At 46.5% G+C, this 21,388-nt stretch overlaps 2 protein-coding genes across 3 annotated transcripts in view; one reads left to right on the top strand and one right to left on the bottom strand.

Annotated features, from left to right (window-relative positions):
- Window positions 1-3,822, top strand: part of POPDC2 (popeye domain cAMP effector 2) — a 39,867-nt gene extending 36,045 nt beyond the window's left edge. Inside the window, exon 4 of the mRNA XM_055433933.2 lies at window positions 3,232-3,822. The gene's annotated coding sequence lies outside the window, so the exon portion shown is untranslated. The remainder of the gene's footprint in view (window positions 1-3,231) is intronic.
- A 59-nt stretch (window positions 3,823-3,881) lies between these two features.
- Window positions 3,882-21,388, bottom strand: part of PLA1A (phospholipase A1 member A) — a 32,609-nt gene continuing 15,102 nt past the window's right edge. The window contains exons 3-11 of one of the 2 annotated variants that reach the window (XM_055433684.2): window positions 19,800-19,977; window positions 19,170-19,278; window positions 17,544-17,645; window positions 15,149-15,238; window positions 13,253-13,420; window positions 11,776-11,865; window positions 8,073-8,181; window positions 4,872-5,036; window positions 3,882-4,290 (exon numbers count right to left, since the gene is read on the bottom strand). In XM_055433684.2, coding sequence (XP_055289659.1) covers window positions 4,206-4,290; window positions 4,872-5,036; window positions 8,073-8,181; window positions 11,776-11,865; window positions 13,253-13,420; window positions 15,149-15,238; window positions 17,544-17,645; window positions 19,170-19,278; window positions 19,800-19,977 — 1,096 coding nt within the window. In that variant the 3' untranslated portion in view covers window positions 3,882-4,205. Of the gene's footprint in view, window positions 4,291-4,871; window positions 5,037-8,068; window positions 8,182-11,775; window positions 11,866-13,252; window positions 13,421-15,148; window positions 15,239-17,543; window positions 17,646-19,169; window positions 19,279-19,799; window positions 19,978-21,388 lie in introns of those variants that run through there. The other variant, XM_055433762.2, reaches the window with a different exon arrangement.

Genomic DNA, 21,388 nt, shown 5'->3' with positions numbered 1-21,388 from the left:
GCTTCCCTGGTGGTTCAGTTGGTAAAGATCTGCCTGCAATGCAGGAGACCTGAGTTCGATCCCTGGGTTGGGAAGATCATCTAGAGAAAGGAATGGCAACCTATTCCAGTATTCTTGCCTGGAGAAGTCCACGGACAGGTGAGCCTGGGGAGCTACAGTCCATGGGGTCGCAAAGAATCAGAGACAGCTGAGCAACTAACACAGAAGTAGGTCTCTACCCTTGGCCTCCTTTCAAGTTCCCAGCTATAGATATAGAAAAGGAGTCTACAAAAAATGTCATATATATCTACATATAGATATAGATATAAATGACATAAAGCTTAGAGGGAGTGTTAAGTATTCTTTAAGATAAGATTAGGATGTGAAAAATTTCTGATGGGTTGGAGAGACTACAATAATAATATGTGAAGGAATTGCATTACATGGAAAGTTCATTCAGTTTCAAAAAATTAACTCCATAAGAAAGCAAGCAATCTGGATCAATACAGATTCTTAAACTCTGAAGAACTGTAGGTTACCCTAAAGCAACTCTTGGGTGACACAATGGAGGATTAACAAAGAACAAATGAACCATGTACCTCTGGTGTACCATGAGGGGAAAAAGCATAGTAAATGGAGCCTACTCTGGGGACTTCAGTACAAACTGAACATACTCAGAATAATGGCCGGAGAGAAGAAGTCTCCAGAATTAATGTTTTTAGTGTCACATAAGTATAGGGGCCGATTTCCTGAATTAAAGAGATATCACTTTGCCTATAAAGGTCTGTATAGTCAAAGTTATGGTTTTTCTAGTGGTCAAGTATGGATGTGAGAGTTGTACCATAAAGAAGGCTGAGTGCCAAGAACTGATGCTTTTGAACTGTGGTGTTGGAGAAGATGCTTGAAGAGTCCCTTGGACTGCAAGGAGGTCAAACCAACCAATCTTAAATGAAATCAACCCTGAATATCCATTGGAAGTACTGATGCTGAAGCTGAAACTCCAATACTTTGGGCATCTGATTCGAAGAGCCGATTCATTGGAAAAGACCCCGATGCTGGGAAAGATTCAAGGCAAAAGGAGAAGGGGGTGAAAGAGGATAAAATGGTTAGATAGCATCACTGACTCAATGGACACAAATTTGAGCAAACCCCGGGAAGGACAGGGAAGCCTGGCATGCTGTAGTTCATGGTGTCACAGAGTCGGATCCAACTTAGCAACTGAACAACAACAGTCTCTGTTCATGAAGCCCTGTCTCAGCAGGAGCTGGGAGTGACATGGATGTGAATGAAAGACCCACACTCTGCCTTTGCCCTGCCATCAAGCAAATTCTGTTACTGCTCCCTTTTTCTTAACCCCACACACATCCCACACATGTAAAGCCAGGTTTCCAAGAGCATAGGCAGTGTAGTTTAAGGTAGCACATAGGCCCAGCATTAAATAACATCAGCTCTCATGGTGAATTTGCTAGTCATGCTCTGATGCTAATCATGTCCACTGATTGTATACACAGAAGAAAGTCTCTGTTTGGTGTTTAAGTTTTTGACATTTCCCTCCCACTTGCTAATTTTTTCTTTTTAATGAGAATAAAGCAGGTCTGGGGCATAAAGCCTTCAGCGAGCCACAGGAGCTAGTTGGAGTTTTTAAACACTGTTATGTTCTCGTATTTATTTTTATAAGGGAAACTGGCTTTCCATGTAAGGTAATGATCTAGTTTCTAATGGGGAGCAAAATAAAATGTGAGAGTCTAACAGAGCTTTAAAGTAACAGAACAGGAAATGAAGGCTCATTCAGTTCAGGGTAGCTCTGTCTCTAGGGAGGTTTTTGTTTTTTTCTCTCTAAAACCTTATTTAATACACATGCAAAAATGGATAGTCTTGTAAAACCTTTTTAAAATTAGAAATTAAGTTCCCTGTGATCACTTCTGGCCTTTACATTTCTAGCTTCAGCACAGGGCATTTGGGACGGCCCCTAAATTCAGCTTTCCATTCAGCCACACTGGCGTTTGCTTTGCTTTCTGCCTCCACCCTTTCCTCTAGGGAGGTTCTTTGCTGGGAACCTGGGTGGAGTGAAAAAAAGGGAAGGATAAAAGGAAAGAAGGGTTTGGGTTTTGAGGGGGAAAAAAAACCCTCTTAAGTCCATATATTGAAGAAGATTCTTCAAATATGTTGTTCTACTGACTGGGGTGGACAGTGCAGAAAACAAAGTGTGTCTGTGAGCATTCATACTGTATTCACCTGGCCTTTGGATAAGGATTGAAGCTCTCTCTCCTAATGACCTAGGTGACAGCCCGGATGCAGCTGCAGCCTGTTGCTTGCATCATTTGCCCAGCCTCTATTGTGGAGAGTGAATTGACAAGTCAGCAGTTTCCTTTCAAAGACCATTTATTTAGGTTTTGGTTTTTTTTTTTTGGTCTCAAACACTGTATGTATGCCCACATTCTTAGCAGCATTATTCACAATAACCAAAAGCTGGAAGCAAAAGTGTCCACTGATGGATGAAACAATAAACAAAATGTGGTTTATACACCCAATAAAATATTATTCACCCTTGAGAAGGAAGGAAATTCTGACACATGCTGCAATATGGATGAACCATGGAAACATTATAAGTAAAACAGGCCAGATACAAAAGTATAAATATTGTATGATTGCATCAGGTATTCTAGAAGAGCAGAATTCATAGAGACAAACATTAGAATGGTGGTTACCAGCATTTGAGGGGAGCGGCAAATGGGGAGTTACTGGTTAATGGGGACAAAGTTTCAGTCCTAGATGATGAAAAATTTCTGGAGATGAATAGTGGTGATGGCTGCAGAACAATGTGAATGTGCTTAATACTACTTAAATTATACACTTAAAAATGGTTAAAATGATTTTTAAGCCAAACCAAGGTGGTTCAGTGGTTAAGAATCCTCCCGCCAGTGCAGGAGCCCCAGGAGGTGCAGTTTCGATCGCTGAGTTGGGAAGATCCCCTACTCCTCCCACTCTGGTATTCTTGCCTGGAGAATCCCATGGACAAAGGAGCCTGGAGGGCTACAGTCCAGGGGGTCTCAAAGAGTTGGACACGACTGAGCACGCACACAACACAGGCAAAACTATTCAGTGCGGAGGAATCCAGGAGTACCTGGCTATGGAGAAGGTACTGAAGGTGTACGCCATGTCTCTCTGTACCCACGGCCATCCCAGCCATTCCCACCTTCTCTGCTCCGTTTTATGCCCCGGAACCACATCAACTCGCCTCTTGCCTTCCAGCTTCTGCCTGGAGTCACAAAGTGGGAGCACCAACAGGAGAATGAGGGAAGGAAGAAGACTGAGGACGGAGAATCTGTTGACTCGGTTCCCTCTCTGCAGGACTGCTGCCCCCTCACTGTCCCTTGACCAGAGGTCCTGCAGATCTCTCTGTCTCCAGACTCTGGTGCTTCCTCCTCTGGCCTCTTCAGACATAGAACACAGCAGCTCCCACTGCCCCCAGCCCAAGGAACTTGCACTGTCCCTTGTGATTTCCTCACTTCCTACTAACACCTTTGTAAACAGTCCTCTTAATAAATTCTCAAATTACACAATTTGAGTGTACCGTCTGTTTCTTGTTGGCCTATGGCTTGATACGAGGTTATTTATAAAGATCAAAGTTTTAGAAACACTGACCCGAAGAAAGTCCACCTATATTCCCCAAAGATTGCTCTGAGCACATAAACCTCCCAGATACTCAGAGAAGGCAATGGCAAGGAATGGTGAAGGGTGTCATGTTCCTCCCCATCCTCCACTCCCTCTCTTACACCGAGTACTTCAGTTGCTATTTTAATGCAGAGGATTCAGCATCTAATGTTTTCTCCAATCCTGCAGATTGTAAATCACATTTTTGTACATAAACAATATTTCATTCCAATAAAACAATTGACTGATTCAGATATTCCATAGTTTTATTTGAAAAAAAAAAGTATTTCTCCTGTATATGTTTCTACTGAATCCTAGGTACAGTTGTCCAAGCATATGAGGCAATTGCAGTTAAGCATGAATAGGAAGGTTGAAATGGTATCTTTGTAAAACTCTTTCAACTGACAATGGAGATAAAACTCTGTAAAATGAGCAGTCTCTCTCCCCTCTAAGATGGCTAATTATGGAGAAAGTAAACAAGACTTCTGCATTCTTTCTTAGTCTTAATGGTTTAGAATTGAATGCCCATCATCCCCCACCCCCAATCGAGGGGGATGTATCCTGCCCATATACTATATACAGGTTATTTTCAGGTCATGAGACACAGTCTCACTTGCTTGTAAGTTCATTGGCTCAGGTAAGCAGACCATCTTTTTGCTGCAAGAGAAGAGAAACAAGAGGGTGTGTGCTCAGGGCAGGTTCCTGGCTGTTCGGAAGAGAAGGTTCAGTATTGCGTGCCCTTGTGTTTCACTGACGTCAGGTCTACAATTATCTATGGGATGATTACTACAGGAGTCCACTCCTGTCCTCCAAGGGCCAGGTGTGGTAATACATACTCTAAATGCCTGCTAGAGGTGGTGCAAAGGGGATAGGAATTCCAGATTCATACCCATGACTGTGACCAGCAGAGGCTGAAGAAGAGGAAATATGCAATGAGCAATCTTTGTTCCAATAAAATTTTACAGAGAAACTAAATAGAACAGATACATAAAACATATATATCAGATAAAATGGAGTTTCTTAAAGTGGGAATGGGGAATTAAAGTCCACCCTCTTTGGCTTCTTAGCATCCCAACCCAAGATGGCCCTGCAAGAGGTTCAGGACGCCCTAGGTCTCTGTCATCTCCCCATCAAGGAAGCATATCCTCATGAGGAAACCGCACCTCAACAAGTGTCACATCTGAGGTCAGCCTTGGTCCTGGTGACTGTGTTTGGGGTGGGGTGGATCTGGGGCTTACTTGTCATTGACAGGCAGAGGAGCGGTGCAGAACCTCCCGATGATGGCTGTCTGGTCTTTTTTCCAAACCCGGCGGGAAGCCTGAAGCTTGAGTTTCACCTGGTTTATCTGGCACTGAGGGCTGGGATGAGCTAGGACTCCTTTCCCGACACGCTGCTGTCTAGGTCTGGAAGGGCAAGGGAAAGTAATTTACCGTCACACGTTTGGCCTTGGCTTCCCCTTGGCTCCCAGGGGCTCTGTGGGTAGCCCGGTCGGTTAGTTCCTGGGAGGTGGGCACACAGTCCTCTGCCTCATCCTTACCAGCACCTCGCCCACACCCCACAGCTTTGAACATGAAGCAAAAAATAAGTGTTGATTTTTGAAAGTAAACAGGTGGACCCTGCAGCAAAATAGTAGCTCCTGGATTTACACATCAGGGAAAGTGTCCTAGTTAGTGATGATCTGAATTCAGGTTAGTGAAGATATTTACGCTCAGGTCCATCTAGCTGGAAGCAGAGGCCTCTTCTAGGATGTCGAGTTCCAAGAATTTTGAGTGAAGACTACTCTCTCTATTCAGACTGAGTATGAATGTGTGGATGGAAAGAAATGAACAAACAAACAATAGACCTTGAGGCCAATCAGAGCTGGGGTGGAGTCCAGGTGTGGTCTCCTTCCGGCTGCAGCTTTGGTGTCACCCAGCCCTAGGTCTGAGCCTCAGCCCCTGCTCCCCTGCGCCCTGCCCTGAGCTGCCCCTCAGGGGCAGGCTCCTCTGGGCTCAGAAAGAGGGACTGTGAGAAAGAGGGAGCTCCCAAGGGTACTGCTTTTCCCCAAATGCCATCGGGTGTTGACTAAGCCAAGCATGGTTTCCCTTTCCTTTCTGGCCTCTGCGCACTGAGGAAATGTCTTCTGTGTGTCCTTTCTAACCCAGGGTTAGTCATATAATTTGTTTTGTCCTTTTGAGGAAGATCCCATAAAACTTTGTATAAAAGCGATTCCATTTTTTTTTTCTTTAGATTTCAAAAGTGTTTATTTCAGAGGAAAAAATAACACAACTGTTCACTTTAAGAGGCTGCTTGGATGGAAAGCTTGGAAACTAGGCTATAAAGGACACTGTGAGTGAGTGGCCTGGGGACTTGACCTGGGTCCATTTTCTAACTGGAAGGAAATCTTGGGGTTTCACAAATTTATAAAAAGTAGGGGAAAGACCACACATAAACCCCCTTCCTTTCTTTTCAATTTCTGTTCTGCAAGAGGAAACAAAACCCAAGGAATTGAAGTAATCAGGTTCTTCAAAACAGTAATGCAAGTCTCTTTGGGGAGAAGAAGAAGAAATCTTTGGATATCCATTCTAATTATTCAGGAAGCTTCTCAAAGTGTAGCGGGTGAGGCCCTGCCTGGAAATTCTACTGTGACTGGTCTGGGGCGGGGCTTGCTGTCAGCAGTCTTCAAAAGTCTCCAGGTGATTCTAACAATCAGCCAGAGTCATTATCATGATTCCTGCAAGTGCTGGCTCATCTACCCAACAGAGAGGTGGGCAGGAGAGGTGATAGAAACACACTTGTGGAAGTTAACATGACCTTGAACTGATATAATGAAAATTACTCAGCTATAATCAACAAGGCTTGTGTGGGCACCCCAGGTCTGTGTGGGGTCCTGACTGCTGTCTTGTGCTGTGTGGCCTGGGAGAGTTGGAACCCTGCCTGGGGGCAGAGTGTTTGGTAGTCCAGACGTGCACTCCTCCAAGAGGAAACTCATCTTCCCTGACAGCACAGTTAATGTGCATCCTTGAAGCCCGAGAAGTGTTTCCAAACCCAGATCTGATCCTGTCACTCTCCTGTTTAAAATTTCCAGCAGCTCTCCAAACTGCTCTCAGGATAAAACCCCAAATCCCTCCCCTGTCCTCCGGGGGTGGCATGGTCTTGCCCTGACTAGCCCCCGCAGCCTCTTGTCCCCGTGCCTGACACCACTACTCCCAGGGCCACATCTCACGAACCCGTGGTCTGGAGGGAAGGATCCTCCAAACCCTTCAGAACTCTACTCAAACATTGTTTCTCCACACTTAGCCAGGCTCCATCTTCTTTGTTCTCATAGCTCCTATCAGTGCTGACAATTGTGTGTTTGCACGCATGGGCACTGATCTCACTCCTGTTTGCACCACACCCCTCCTGCTGGAAGCTACATTCTTCAGGCTCCCAGGCAGGAGTGGGAGGCTGCTTCAGGCAGTGATTCTGAGCTCCTGCCAATCACTTACCCTTCCCACCCCCCAGACCTACTCTGTTCTACCAGCACCACCTGGCTTTGTCCCTGTAGCCCTGGAGTGGGAGTGACTCCTATTGCTGAGCTCTGCATTGCTTCCCCCTCCTCTGCTGGGTCTTCAGTTCTCCCAACATATTTGTAATTCGCGCCTTGTGTTAAATTCCTTCTGTTGGACTGCCTGGCTTGGGCTCTAGTTTCCAGACTGAACCCTGACTGAGGCAGAGATTTATCTGGTTAGTCTGCCTCCTGCTCCTGAGTAACTAATCAATGGCTTTTTAAAGAAACATGCACCACGGCTGCTGAGTTGCTGTCCCCTGCCAGGCTTGCGACTCCCTACAGTTGAGGCTCTCTGCCCGCTCACCTCAAACCTGGGCCCACCAGATGCTTGGCTCAAGTGTGACTCCACAAAGGAAGGAAATCAGCCCCATTTCCAGGGACTGGTACCACTGGGCATCAACCCCGCTGGCCCTCACCTGGCACTCCCTGGCTAAGTTACCCTCTGCTTGGGAGTCTGCTTTGGTAACCCACTCTGATAGCCCCCCTCCCACTCTCCCCATCCCGCCACCCAGGAGTAGGGGCTTCCCAGGTTCTCACCAGCCCTGCCTGGGCCAGTGGCCGAGGTCCTCCTACTTGCTGGCATTTCTGATGCCCCTGCCTGGATTCCTGACACAATGTCCTGTCAGGGGCCTAGTTCCCACATTCTCATCCCCTGTTGGGATGTTCCCTTACTGCTGCCTGCCTGCTACTGTCTGAATACAGTCTGCTTGGGCCCGATACTCCTTCTGAACCTGGAACAGTTGCCTGGCATGTGTCTGTGGGTCCATCTGTGGTAGGTGCCACCCTCACCCCCACCTCTGGCCCATTGGCTCCGCCCACCCATCAGTGACCATGCAGAGCATGTCCTCGGATGTCCGTTCATGTTTGTAAATAGAAGGAGAGAAACCAGCCAGGTGGGACACTTACGTACATGGTGATCTTGACCGAGGAGGAGACACTGCTGCTAAGGAAAGTGACTGTGATGCAGGTGTCCTTGTTTCTTGGCTCCTGCAAGTGAAACTCCACGAGGCTGTGATGTACTGGGAAACCAAAGAAGAGCAGACAACTGGGCCAAAGGTCAGTGGGCGCAATGCATGAAAAATCCCAGAGAGCAGCACAGCAGCTAGAAATCTCACTCTAACACCTAGCAGCTGTGTGACTGGGTGCAGTTACCTCTCATCACAGGTTCTCAGCTGCCTCAAGGCTAAATTGTGTTCAGCTGCTCAGTTGTGTCCTACTCTTTGAGACCCCATGGACCGCAGCACATCAGGCTTCCCTGTCCTTCAATCTCCTGGAGTTTGCTCAAATTCTTGTCCTTTGAGTCAGTGATGCTATCTTAACTATACCATCCTCTGTTACCAAGTGTAAATTGGGAAAACAAAATTACATACCTCACAGTTCTGAATGAGAATTAAATGAGTTAATACATATAAAGGCCTTAGACAGTGTCTGTGCCTAGGAATCATTCAATACATGATAGTTTTTATTATTACTTGTAATCCTAGAATGTGCCTCTCCTCTCTGTTTGGCAACATTATCCTGATGGTGTGATTCTGAAAACCAAACAGTGTCTATCTTATACTAAATAATTAACTCATAAAATATAGCAATGCCCCTCCCCCCTAGCATGCACACAGTGTCAGGGAATCCACCGTGTGTGCAGGGGCTGACTGTGGCCCTCCCTGTGGTGGCTGGGGGCCTGTGTGGCATCTCCGCCCTCCTGGGCAGCACTGAAACTGGGGCTCTCAAAGCTGGTTTGTCCTCACAGACTGGGTGAGCAGCCTGGTTCATGGTGATACCCCTGGGTCTGCGGTCCCTCTGTCAAGAGAGGTTAAGAAGGATGACAGCTTCCCCAACACCCTAGCCTTTCCTCAATAAGGAAGGGGTAAGCCCAACTGGTGGCACTTGGCTGTGGCTTTGGTCTCAGTATTTTCACAGACTCCTTTGGTGGCTGGGACATAGCTACAGCGGTGGTCCTTCACCTCTGCCCTACCTGTATTTTTTCATTTGTTATGTTTTATGGGTGAATACTGGGAGGAGGGACTAAGTGGATTTAGGGAGACAGCCCAAGTTGAAGTAATGAAGTGATCCATATGGGCTCATGGGGTTAGCAACCAGAGTCCTGCCAAGAACCCACAAGAAGACAGGAGAGCACCACAGTCTGCCCCTCCACAGAGGGGAACATCAGATGCAACGTCCCCCTGTCTCTCTTTCTTGGTTGTTTACTGTGGATGCAGAGTGTTATGTTGATGGGCAAGGGCTGAACAGGAGTGGATAATCACAACGTGGAAAAAAAAGTCTACCTTACATAGCTTTAGTAATCTAATTCTCTGTGCTGAGTTGGATATATCACTTTACCAGCAAGTATCGTGATCAAGACAGTTTCCTAAGGTTCTGCTTATCTCTTCTCTGATTACTCTGGAAGCCCTAGGAGGGCCAGGTCTGCTAACACTGGTGGATGGGAACTGGTAGTGAAATTCCTACCTACTGTGGGCGTGACAAGGGCAACAGCACATGAGCCCTGGATGGTTTGCCAGGGGAACTGGATCCAAGGTGAGGCCCTGCTGCTTACCAGTTGTGTTGTCTTGCCTAAGTCACCAAACCTCTCCGTGCCTCACTTCCTTCATGTGGAATCAGTAACCCCCAGCATCACCTCATAGCATACTGTGAGGAAGGAGGTGATGGAGGAAAAACACTTTGGGTGAAATGTTGCTCTACAAGAGAAAAATAGTATTTTTGGAAAAAAGATTTTTGGGGGGCAGATTCTCTGTCCATGCTGGCACCTGCCTGGCAGAAGCCAAGGGTGACAGCTGTCCTGGTGAGCAGTGCTGAGGCCGAGGCAGGTCAAGAGTGCTGGGGAGTGGGAGCTCGGTGCCACAATGGCCTGGGAGTGGATGAGATGTCAGGTGGGGTACCAGGTGGGCGACCCATACCCTCCCACCAGGAGAGGAGGGGCCCAACTCTGATGCTGAGTGGAAGGCTCAGAGGATGCAGGCCCCTCTGAGACCTTTGAACAGACATAACCATACTTCTGGGGGAATGGGGAGGGAATCTCACAACAAATATGAAACAGAAAAACTATGGTTCAGTGAATTCCCCTCAGCAGGGATCTAAAAATGCCTTCAACCTTCAGGTGTGTCTCAGGCTCCCTGGCTGTCCAGACAGGGAGGAGGCACCACAAAGTTGCCCTGGAGGTGGAAGTAGAAATGGGAAGTCGGGTCCCTGCAGCCCTGCCTCTGACCCAGACAAAGCATCCTGCCTCAGGCTGATCTCTGAGCAGCGGCAGGGACCCGAGAGTAGCTGAGAAAGACGACTGAAAAGAACAGGTTCTCGGAAGAGCGGGCAGAGATACGAGTGTGGAGGCAAATGATGATGGCATGGAAAGGGTAAAGATTTTGAAGTCAGAAGACCAGAGTTGAATCCTGACTTCCTCACCCTTCCATGGAGCCTTGGGCACATCACTGCTCAGGGCTGGGTTGTCAGATGAGAGGGTGGATGTGAAAAGCCCACAGCTGACCCACTTTATTCTTAAGAAGTAGCCATGAATTCTCTCTAATGAAGGTCCAAACACCCCCATCTCAGCTTCCAGATTCTCCCATTGTCAGAGGGAAGGGAATTATTACTTACTGAATCCAGTCACTGTGCAGTGTTTGCCTGCGTACTATACTATGTATTTTATTTTATCCTCACAATTAATTCTTTGAAATAATTACTGTTTTCCACATGAGTACATAGAAGTTCAGAAAGATTAAGGAACTTGCTCCTGATCACACAGCAAGGAAACGGAGAATCCAAGAACAATTCAGGTTTGGGTGACCACAGAGCCTGAACTTCAGGCCCTCTACTACCAGGAAGGTGTGGCCACAAAGATCCCGCCAACAACCAACCAGACACTAGTGATTAAAAAAATCATTTAGAATTAGGGTGGTCATATAATTTCCCACCCAAACCAGCATACTTCTATTCTAAACACACAATAAAGCAGACAGGACTCCAAGATAAAAAAAAAAATTAGGAAGTATAGCCAACCTAGATAAGATGCAAATACCATAGGAAGGAGGATGGTTCAGCCCTTAATTTATGTGATAGATTCTAAGACACCCTTTTCTCTCATGTTAATCATCATTCATGATCACTGGCATCTTAGCTTCAATGAAATGCAGTGGTTAGGAGCCACAGTAAACAGTTGAAATATATATGTGAAGGTTCAGTATTCCTCATGAACCCTGACATAGGAGGGCTGCCAGAGTGGAGACGCAGGGTGGGCAACAGGGAGGGGGAAATGAATGCAGGAAGAAGAAACCCAAAAGGTTCTCGAGAGAGAGAGCCCACACTGGAGGGCAGGATTCCATGGTGGGGTGGGAGAAATGAAGGTCAGTATACTGACCGAAAGGTAAGATGCCCCCAGGTTCTCATCCATAGAGCAATGGTGTAGGCTGGCTCTGATAAGTTTGGGTTCTGTCTAAGCCCAGGAGATGCTGCCCTCCACCTCTCATTTTCCATGACCTTTTTGCCCCAGTTCTTCACCTCCCACTCTGGCTACCACGCTGGGCTGGACACAACCCAAGATGGAGCCCTGGACTCAGCAAGTCAGCACACTGGCAGAGCCGAGCAGGGTGTTCCTCCCCACTCACCACAATACGGAGCCATGGAAGTGGTCAGCAGGTAGACCTTCACCTCCTTGGGAAGTGGCTCTACCTTGACACCACCTTGTTCCACCAGCCCTGGAGATAAAGAAGCAAAGACAGCAGGGCCCTGAAGAGGCCATTTCAGGGTTCAGTGGCACCCAGCCTTTCAGTGATTAATTCATGCACCCGTTCATTCTACAAACAACTGTGGCGAGTCCTGGGATACAGCAACTCCATTCAGACAGGGATAAACACACAAGTGGACAGCAAATACATTCAGATTATCTGGCTCACTCCCAGGGGGTATTTATATGAAATTATGAAATGATGTCTCCAAGTTGCAAAACAATCTATATGACAGTTCTTTTAGTGGTATTTGTTTCCTGTGCATTGGAGCACAGGAAGTGTTTGAGCTGAAGAATAATTGTTGACAAGTTGGAGAAGGGCTTTCCAAGCAGAAAGTATAGTCTGGGCAAAGGGATATTGGGTGAGGAAGCATGAAAAATATTCTTGGAAGTATGAGTAGTTAGCATCCCTGAGGTGTTTAGAAAAAAGGGAAAATCTTGTGGGAGATGAGGCTGAGCAGAGAGTGTAAAGTGGTTGTTAACCATCTGTTCCATCACATGTGTGGGAAACAGTGACATATGCCTGATGAGCAGGAAGTAATGTTTTGCTTTATTATGGGAAACCACACCTACTTTAACATTTTGTCAAGCTGATATTCATTTCATTCATATAAGCCATGGCAGGCTGCTGCAGTTCTGAGTGGCAGCTGGGGGGTGGGAAGTGGGAGAATGAAGGAGGGGGAGGAACCACACATTACCCAGGAGTTTTTCCTAGAACCCTTCAGGCTGGATAACCCCAGGATATTCACAACAATGATCTGCACAGGGTGAGCTGAGGCTGGATCCCTCAGCCTTCCTGGGCCATTCTCTCCAGACTAGCCTGGATCCTCCAGGAATGTGTTCAGGTCAATCTGCAATTAGGAATCCCTCCAGCTGGCACGTGGCCTCACACCTCTAAGGCAGGCAATGTGTGCCAGTCTTAGGGACTTCCCCACAGCACTTGGATTTCAAGCCTATCAGGAACTGGAGAACGGCTGGCCTAGCATGGAAGACCATGGTGCACACAGACTGTGGTGCGCATTAGGTCCAAGAGCAGGTGCAGGGGGATCTGGGCCACACTGAGGCTTCTGGAGCGCATCCCGAGGTGGACTTGCGGGTCAGGGTCTCTGCGTGTGTGAAGGGTGCACACAGAGTGCATATGGCATCAGGAAGTGCTATAGAGGGCGGGAGGTGGGACACAGAAAGCTAAAGGCCGCCTTCCAGGTGAGAACACCTTCTAGCTGAATTTTGAACATTACTTAAATTTTCTTTACCCAACTTGAATAGACTTTTTGACCATAGGAGATCAGGACTTGAAGAGGTGACAAGGCTTGAACTCTCCCCAAGTTGTCAGAGGGAGTCAAAGGAGGAGCATTTACCTATTCTTGGACAGGAAAGAAGAAAAGGGTTGAAACAATCCAGACACTGTCCAGCAAGGAAGTCCTTGTAGTTTGTACAAGGGAAGGCCATCAGTGGACAGGAGTTCTCCAGGGCGCTGATGTAGAGATGTACAGCCCTCATATGATCACAGATCAGATAACTGTAGCCTGAACAAGGCCAAAAGATACAACCAAGGTTTCAGTTCAAGATACATGGAAACTCCCTCCATGCTACTTACTGTAACTCTATTGAACGTTATAGTCCAACAGGCTATAAATACATGGGATATCCCCCCAAGCCACATTTTTGAAATATTGATGAACATGGTTACTATACTCTCATTTTTCTTTTTAATTTTTTTTGAAGTGATTCTTTTTTTTTAAATTTTTCTTTTAACTAAGCTTAATTTACCAATAAAATTGCTTACTTAGAGACCCATTCTTCCACGATCATGCAGATTCTCATTTGGAAAATGGGAGCATATGTTGAGTTGGCGATCCTGACCCTGCTTCTTAAAATGGATATTGGTCTGCACATTTTTGCCTTCTTCAGCATCACCCACACAACCAATTTTGTTCAACTTCATTAAATCCAGTCCAACAAAGAGACAAACAAGGGAGTCAGCAGCAGCTCATGGTCCATCTATGAAAACCAACCCAGTGACTGACACACTGAATCTGCCAAATGTCCCAACACAACAAACACTTGGTTTCTTGTTATTGTTCTTGTTGACTATTTTAAAATTTGTGATAATCCACACTGAATGAATTTGCTGGGGCTAAGAGGTCTATAGTGAGCCATAACTCCAGCATTTAAGGTCTTCATACTCTCCCTTCACCTTGGGACCCCCTCACTGGGACCACAACCAAGTCTGAGCTGTGTGCAGATTTTCCTTTCCCCCATAGTTGGGACACTGTCTATGGCCAACCCCCTTCTAGCTACAACAGGGAGCTGGAAGACACAAACCAAACCCTTCTCAAATTGTGTTATGAAGAAAAAAATGGAAAGTGACCAACTAAAATGCAAAGAAATTTTCAAAAGCCATCAAAATCAAACCATCCAATCTGATCAGAATTGCTGAAAAAATTATGAATTATTAAAAGAAACATGATTTGGAAAATCAGTGAATTTGATAAGTTGGATTAGTGGTTACTCAACATGATTGTCAAAAGAATCTTTAAAATGATAAAATTTTGGTAAAGCAGGAAAAGGTTAAAAACATAGTATTCAGAAATCAAAACTCCCATATGAAATGTTGATGGGTTAGCTGCATTCATGAGAAGAATATAAGAAGACTAAACAACCCTTAATGCTTAGTTTTTGATAAATTTAAAACTGTTTAAAATTATGCTAAGAACATAATCAATATATCCAAAAAGAACATTCCAGAAGAGTAAATTTAGAAGAGAAGATATGTGTATTCATTGGATGTATTCAAGAAGATTATCTTGAAAGCAATTTTGGAGAACTTAGTTAGTTTGGGGAAATGGTCATGCAGTGAATTGAACCTTCAGCTAGCTAGCTTTGGGTGCATCAGCCTGGTTCTGACACAATGTGGCACTGCAAAGGATGTAGCCAGTGTGGACTCTGCCTCAAAGTGGGGCCCAGGAAGAAGAGAGGTTATTGGCTTGAGTGATGGTGGAAGACAGTAGGGCCTTAGACGTAGGGAGGGAACCTAAATATGGAGCAATCTTTTAATTTCAGGCAGTCCTCCCCTAGAATTCCTTGTCTCCAAAGACATCCATTCAATAATTGCTGAGTAAGCTCCATGGGACATAGCAAAGGACACTGTCAGGAAGACTCCTGTGGTTCACACTGGCTGACTCAACACAAAACCTGTTGACAAAGTCCAGTCTCTGGAGCAACCAAACACCAAGTCTTTCTGGTTTTCTGACCTGCATAAATGGAAGTGGGACAGCCAGGCTGGTCTTGGCCCCCATTGATGAAGTAGTCCACGTGTCCGACAGGAATCCGAATGCCCAAATCTGCAAGAAGGCAGAACCTTGTTACCCTCTTCCTTTAGGGGCCATTTTCCAGGTCCCCATAGCAGGGTCTCCTGGCTGCAGAGCCTGAAGTCTGACCTTGGGCACCCACCCCTTCTCTATGCTGAATCAGTTCAGTTCAGTTCAGTCAGTCGCTCAGTCGTGTCCGACTCTCTGCGACCCCATGAATCACAGCACACCAGGCCTCCCTGTCCATCACCAACTCCCAGAGTACACTCAAACTCATGTCCACAGAGTCGGTGATGCCATCCAGCCATCTCATTCTCTGTCGTCCCCTATGCTGAATGGGGCCCACTTATTCCTAAATGCTAGAAGATGACAGAACTAACTAGCCCTTAGAGGGTTTTCTAAGAGGTTTTGTCATGCTGAAAGGAAGTTAAGAATAAATTCATAAGAAGATATTCATATTTGCCTAATAAAATCAGTAAAAATATCCCTTAAGTTTTTATGAATCAGTAAATGTTATAATAAGCTTGGTAAATTTCCTTGTTGAATAGCTCCTATTTTACTTTAAGTAACAGTTCAGATATATATGTGTGAGACCACATTTCCAGTCTCTTACATGCTTTTGTGTTTCTATGACTGAGAAGAAACATAATCTGATTACAAGGAGATGAGTTTGTGAGGTAGTAGCCTTTATCCCATCAGTGTGACGATATCTGACCCCTCAAAATCAGCCCAATTCAGCTGCCAAAAACCATGACTTTCTCCTTCATATTATCTGTCACAACTGTAAGCAGTGGCGTGTGTGTTACTGCTTTAATGTCATCAATCCAGGGTTTAGGTGATGACCTGCAATGCCTCCTTGCCCGTCATCTGTCAGGCCAGTTCTGCCTCCATAATATGCTTTGAACCCTTCTGCTTCTCTCCGTCTCTGCTCCCACCACCTTTGCCTCAGCCATTACTGCCCCCTCATCCAGGCCGCCACGGCAAACACCTTCCAGAGGGCCTTCCTTTGCCGCCCTCCTGCAGTCCACACTCTCTGCCCAGCAGAGTCATCTTTTAAAGGAATCCAAATCGCTGCCCTGTTCCCATTGATCACAGAATAAGATGTAAATTCCCTGCCATGTTCAGTCTGGTCCCACTCCATTTTCTCATCGTATCACTCGCTGCGTGCTGACTACATGGTTCTCCTTCCTGCCCTCACCCACCATAAGGCTTTCATTTTGGCTGTCCTTCCCATATATAATGGTCTTCTCCCAGCTCTTTCCAGGGCTGGCTCATTCTCATTCATGAAATCTCACCTCAGACATCACCTCCTTGCACAGATATTCCTCAATAATTCTATCTGAAGTAGACCCTGCACCCCCTGCCAAGTCACATACGCTTCTCCCATATCCCCCATTATCATAATCACGATAATCATGATAATCACGAGGTCATATCTCCCCATTATCATAATCATGAGTCACCTATTTCGCAAATTTAGGAGCCTAAAGGGTTAACATTGTTAATTAACATGGTTAATTAACTTAATAACTAAGCAGAGGGCTATGGACTTTGTTTTCTTATCTGTGAAATGGAGGTGGAAAAGAGGGTTGAGTTATATGACTACATGAACTTCTAGAATCACGAATCTGTGAGTTTGGGATGCTAAAAAGGCTTCTAGCCAAATAGAATGAGACATGGCTGTCTCAGTTGAATTGCAAACTCTCGTGGTCAGAGGCAGATGTAATTTCTTCTCGTACCCAACACACTGAGCACAGGGTCTGGCACTAGACTCTGTGGGCATTTGACATTGAATAGAAATGAGGAGGAGTGCCTGCTGGTTATGATGGATTCAGAATTGGGGGTTCTTGCCTGTGCCTGTCATTATTGGAGGCGGCAATTCTCATTCTTCACCGGACTGAGGGCAGGCCTCATCTCCTGGGAAGAAGAGAAGTTCTGACAGGCCCGAGCATCTGCCCTAGGAGTGAAATGCCCCAGTGTCCGGGGCAAGACATGTTCACCCTGAAAAAGCAGCCCAACTTTCCCATGTGCCTGCCAGTCAGAAGTGTCCTCCAAGCACTACCTCAGATGAGGCTTAGTGTTGAATCAGAGTGAGAATCATGACCAAACAGTTTTGGTCCACAAATGAGAATCCTGTCTTATGCTGGCTAAAAATAAAATCATTCATCTCAGTCCCAGAGCAAGATAGGGCTGGAAAAGACTTTCAAGATCATGCTGGTAAACTCCTCACTGCAACAGAAGCTCAGAGGGGAAGGGTATCCTCCTAGGGCCACTCTGATAAATGTCAGCCTCCTAGCCTCTGCCTTGTGTTCATTCCCCCACCCTGCCCCCAGCTTACTGTCCGTGTCTGTGTGGATGGCTTCCACGAAGAGGGCATCCCCAGGGTCCAGACGCTCCTCCAGGCTGGCTCTGGTGTATTCCGGTCCAGCAGGGTCCAGACCTGCAAGGACAGACGTGTCAGGGGCCCTGTCATCTTAGCCACAAGAACTCTCATGGATCCACTGCATCCCTACATGGGCAACCCTTATAGTTCAGATCATAATCCCCCAACAAGGACCCAAGGGTGAGAAAACTAGCTCAGGACCACCTTTCCCAGGAAACCCTACTCTGTTCAGTAGAGAGAACTCTAACTTCATGACCCAGTTCCTCTGGCGTTGAAATGAACTTGCTAACCCTGACCATTTGGTAAGGGTTAATGTCAGTAATATTCATCCTCACATAGTAATAACAATGGCTATAATGTTTTGAGTAGTTACTATGTTCCAGGCCTTGTGCTGGGCAACTTCACACATTCTAGTTCTTACAACAACATGTGTGCGTGCATGCTAAGTTGCTTCTGTTGTGTCCAAGTTATTGTGATCCCATGGACTGTAGCCCACCAAGCTCCTCTGTCCATGGGATTCTCTAGGCAAGAATACTGGAGTGAGTTGCCATGCCCTCCTCCAAAGGTATCTTCCTGACCCAGGAATTGAACCACATCTCTTACATCTCCTGCATTGGCAGGAGGGTTCTTTACCTCTAATGCCGCCTGGGAAGTCCCTTTACAATGATAGAGTGAAGTAAATATTACTCTCCCCAATCCTTACCTGGGATCCCTCCCTATTCCACCCAAAAAGCAGACTGTGAGACAAGTATGTAAAGTGCAAGTAGCTTATTTGGGAGAAAATCACCAAAAGCATGGACTTCACAGCTGGTGCTAGTGGTAAAGAACCCGCCTATAAATGCAGGAGACATAAGAATCACAGGTTCAATCCCTGGATAGGGAAGGTCTCCTGGAGAAGGGAATGGAAACCCACTCCAGTATTCTTGCTGGGATAATCCCATGGACAGAGGAGTCTGGTGGGCTACAGTCCATGGGGTCACAAAGAGTCGGACAAGACTGAAGCCACTTAGCATGCACGCACAGAAAGCATCATAAGGGAGTGGAAAAAAGTCAGAGAATGAAAGACAATTTTAATGACTAGACTATCACTTTGGGTCTCATCCCACTGGGGTCTCCCTGAGGTCCCCCTGAAGTACTCTGCAAAACACAATTCAGAATTGTCCCATTGAAGGGCCAGGAAGCCAGAGTATTTACCACACAGCTCTGGCTCCTTACTGACTGAGGGTAGTTTCTGAAGCATAAAATTCCCAGCACTGTGCAAGTATTTAGAAACACTGTGTAAAGGTGATTTCCACAGTGGGCCAAGGAGATAGGAGCTGTTACAACCCATTTTAGAGTTGTAGAAATTGAGGCTCAGAAAGAAATAGATGGCCTCTAACACTGACACTAGAGATCATGCAATAACAGCACAATACCATCTTATCCAAAAGGGCCACAATAGTTAAATTTTAGTGATGATCAATGACTTGATCATAAGAACAAAGGCCCAACACACTTCCCTCTGCCTGCCTTAGCAAATGCTCTTCCAGGCATGTTCTCTCTCTCTCTAAACCTGAGAGAATGGGCAGGGAAGAATGTTACCTGTGATCCGTCCCAGCTGGCCATTGTAGAAATGTCCTACCGTGCCCCCTACATGGGCCCCCAGGCTGATGCCAATGATGTGGATTGAGGACTCTGACACACCCAGCGCCTAGAACAGCCATTTACAGTGAGTTATATTTGGGCCACCACAGCCCCTGACCTTACAAGGGTAACAATTTTCTCTGAGGCATCAGAAGCAGAGGGTCTTGGGCACGACATACCAGCCACACATGCTTTGGGGAGAAAGTGCAGAATCTCACCCTGTTAATCACTTGCCCTCTCCCTGAGCTCCCCACCTGGACAACCCATTCACTTTCCTTTTGGTACCCAAGGTGTGTGAGGCATGACCACAGCCATTTCCTCCTGAAAGCACAGAAGGGCCAGATATCGGCACCCCCGATGTAATATGCAGTGGCGTGTCTTACAGAGGAGCAGCAAGAGGCTCAGAGAGGTTCAAAACCCTGCCTGAGGCCAGCAGAGTAAGCGGTAAAGGTGAGAGCTAAACCAAAGACCCACAGACTACTGGTGGCTCTGCTTCCTCCCTAAAGCTCCTCCTCACGTGTTCTTTCTTTCTGAGCTCTCGCTCCCCCATAAGCAGTCAGAGCTCACCCTAAGCTCTTCTACACCTACCAGGAGTTTACGGAGGAATCGGGAGATCTCGAGTCCCAACTTAATCACATTTTCCACGGCTGAGAAATAGGCACCAGTGGAGCCATACACCCAGTCCACAGCAATCACGTTAGCATCTGCTGCCCGCAGAAGGGCACCGATCAATCTATCAATCCAGGAAGGCTTTGTTCCTAAAGCCCTAGATGTGGGACCAAGAAAGGATAGGAAAATTATCTTCCCAGTCAGTATTCATCGTCATGGAAATTACAATGACATTTCTATAAACAGAACAAATCTAGAGGAAAAAAGTCACAAGTGTGTGTGGCGGGGTGGGAGGGTGTGAGCACTAAATCCTACAGTGCTTTGGGCATGCTGCTGCTGCTGCTGCTGCTAAGTCGCTTCAGTCGTGTCCGACTCTGTGCGACCCCATAGACGGCAGCCGACCAGGCTCCACCATCCCTGGGATTCTCCAGGCAAGAACACCGGAGTGGGTTGCCATTTCCTTCTCCAATGTGTGAAAGTGAATAGTGAAAGTGAAGTCGCTCAGTCATGTCTGACTCTTAGCGATCCCATGGACTGCAGCCTACCAGGCTCCTCCATCCATGGGATTTTCTAGGCAAGAGTACTGGAGTGGCTTGCCATTGCCTTCTCCGTGCTTTGGGCATAAGGAGAACATAATCCTGAAGTTAGCAGGGCTCCTGCTTGCACATGTGGAGCCTGTGGGTAAACTGTAAAGAGATACCTTTGCTCCAGGTGGATGGAGCCTTGGGCCAGGGCTCAGAGCTCAGGTCAGAGTTCAGCCCCATGGGCCCTCAGTCAGGTAACTTTGTGCAATGCATAAATCACATGGCCCACATGTGCTGACCCTGTTTGTGTTACTCATGGGAAAGAAAAGATAGCTTTGTGTATTAGAGTTCAAGGTTTGCAATCTTAATTCTCACTCTATAATACAGATACCTCCCTTGGGGATGTTTCCATTTAACTGTTCATGCATTCACCCTTCATGTAACAAATGGTTCAGGCAATGTGTTAGGTGCTTTCTGAGAAATAAAGAAAAATGAGATATATTCTTTGTTATTCTAGAATTTAGAATATAATAGGTCTTTTCTAGAAAAAGAAGAAGAAAAATTTCAGAAAACTTTCCTAAGAGATTAGGAATGGGAAAGAAGTCTTCTCCATGGCACAGAGCTTGCTCATGTGGACAGAGGAGCCCAGCCCGGGTGTACGCCAGGGAATGTGGCCTGGGGGCATCTGGAACAGACAGTATAGCAAGGCTTCAGAGCTCTCTACTCCATCAGCTATCTCCGGGTCACAAGTGTCTCTGGTTGAGCCTCGGATGGTGGCTGAATGCAGGATTTGCCAGAGGAGAGACTTTGGCCCAAGAGTGGAAAGGAATGCTTAAGGGAGGATGTGGCTGGGACCCTAGGGTCAGGGGTTTGAGAGGCAGGGAGAACCCAGCCAGAGATGAGGAAGCAATTATCCTTTGTGGAGTGCCTCACTGTCCACCTCTTCATTGGGTACCCCCCAATTTCAGTTGTTCTAGCTACTGTTTCACCATATTCTCTCCCTTTCTCTTCCCAGCAACTTTTTACTGTTTTTGGCGTTGTCAG

This window comes from Moschus berezovskii, chromosome 1 (genome assembly GCF_049115385.1).
Source record: "Moschus berezovskii isolate FMDL1 chromosome 1, NW_MosBer_1.0, whole genome shotgun sequence".
Lineage (NCBI taxonomy): Eukaryota > Metazoa > Chordata > Mammalia > Artiodactyla > Moschidae > Moschus > Moschus berezovskii.
Note: the sequence above shows the minus strand (reverse complement) of the source record. Positions and strands in the feature narration are given on the sequence as shown.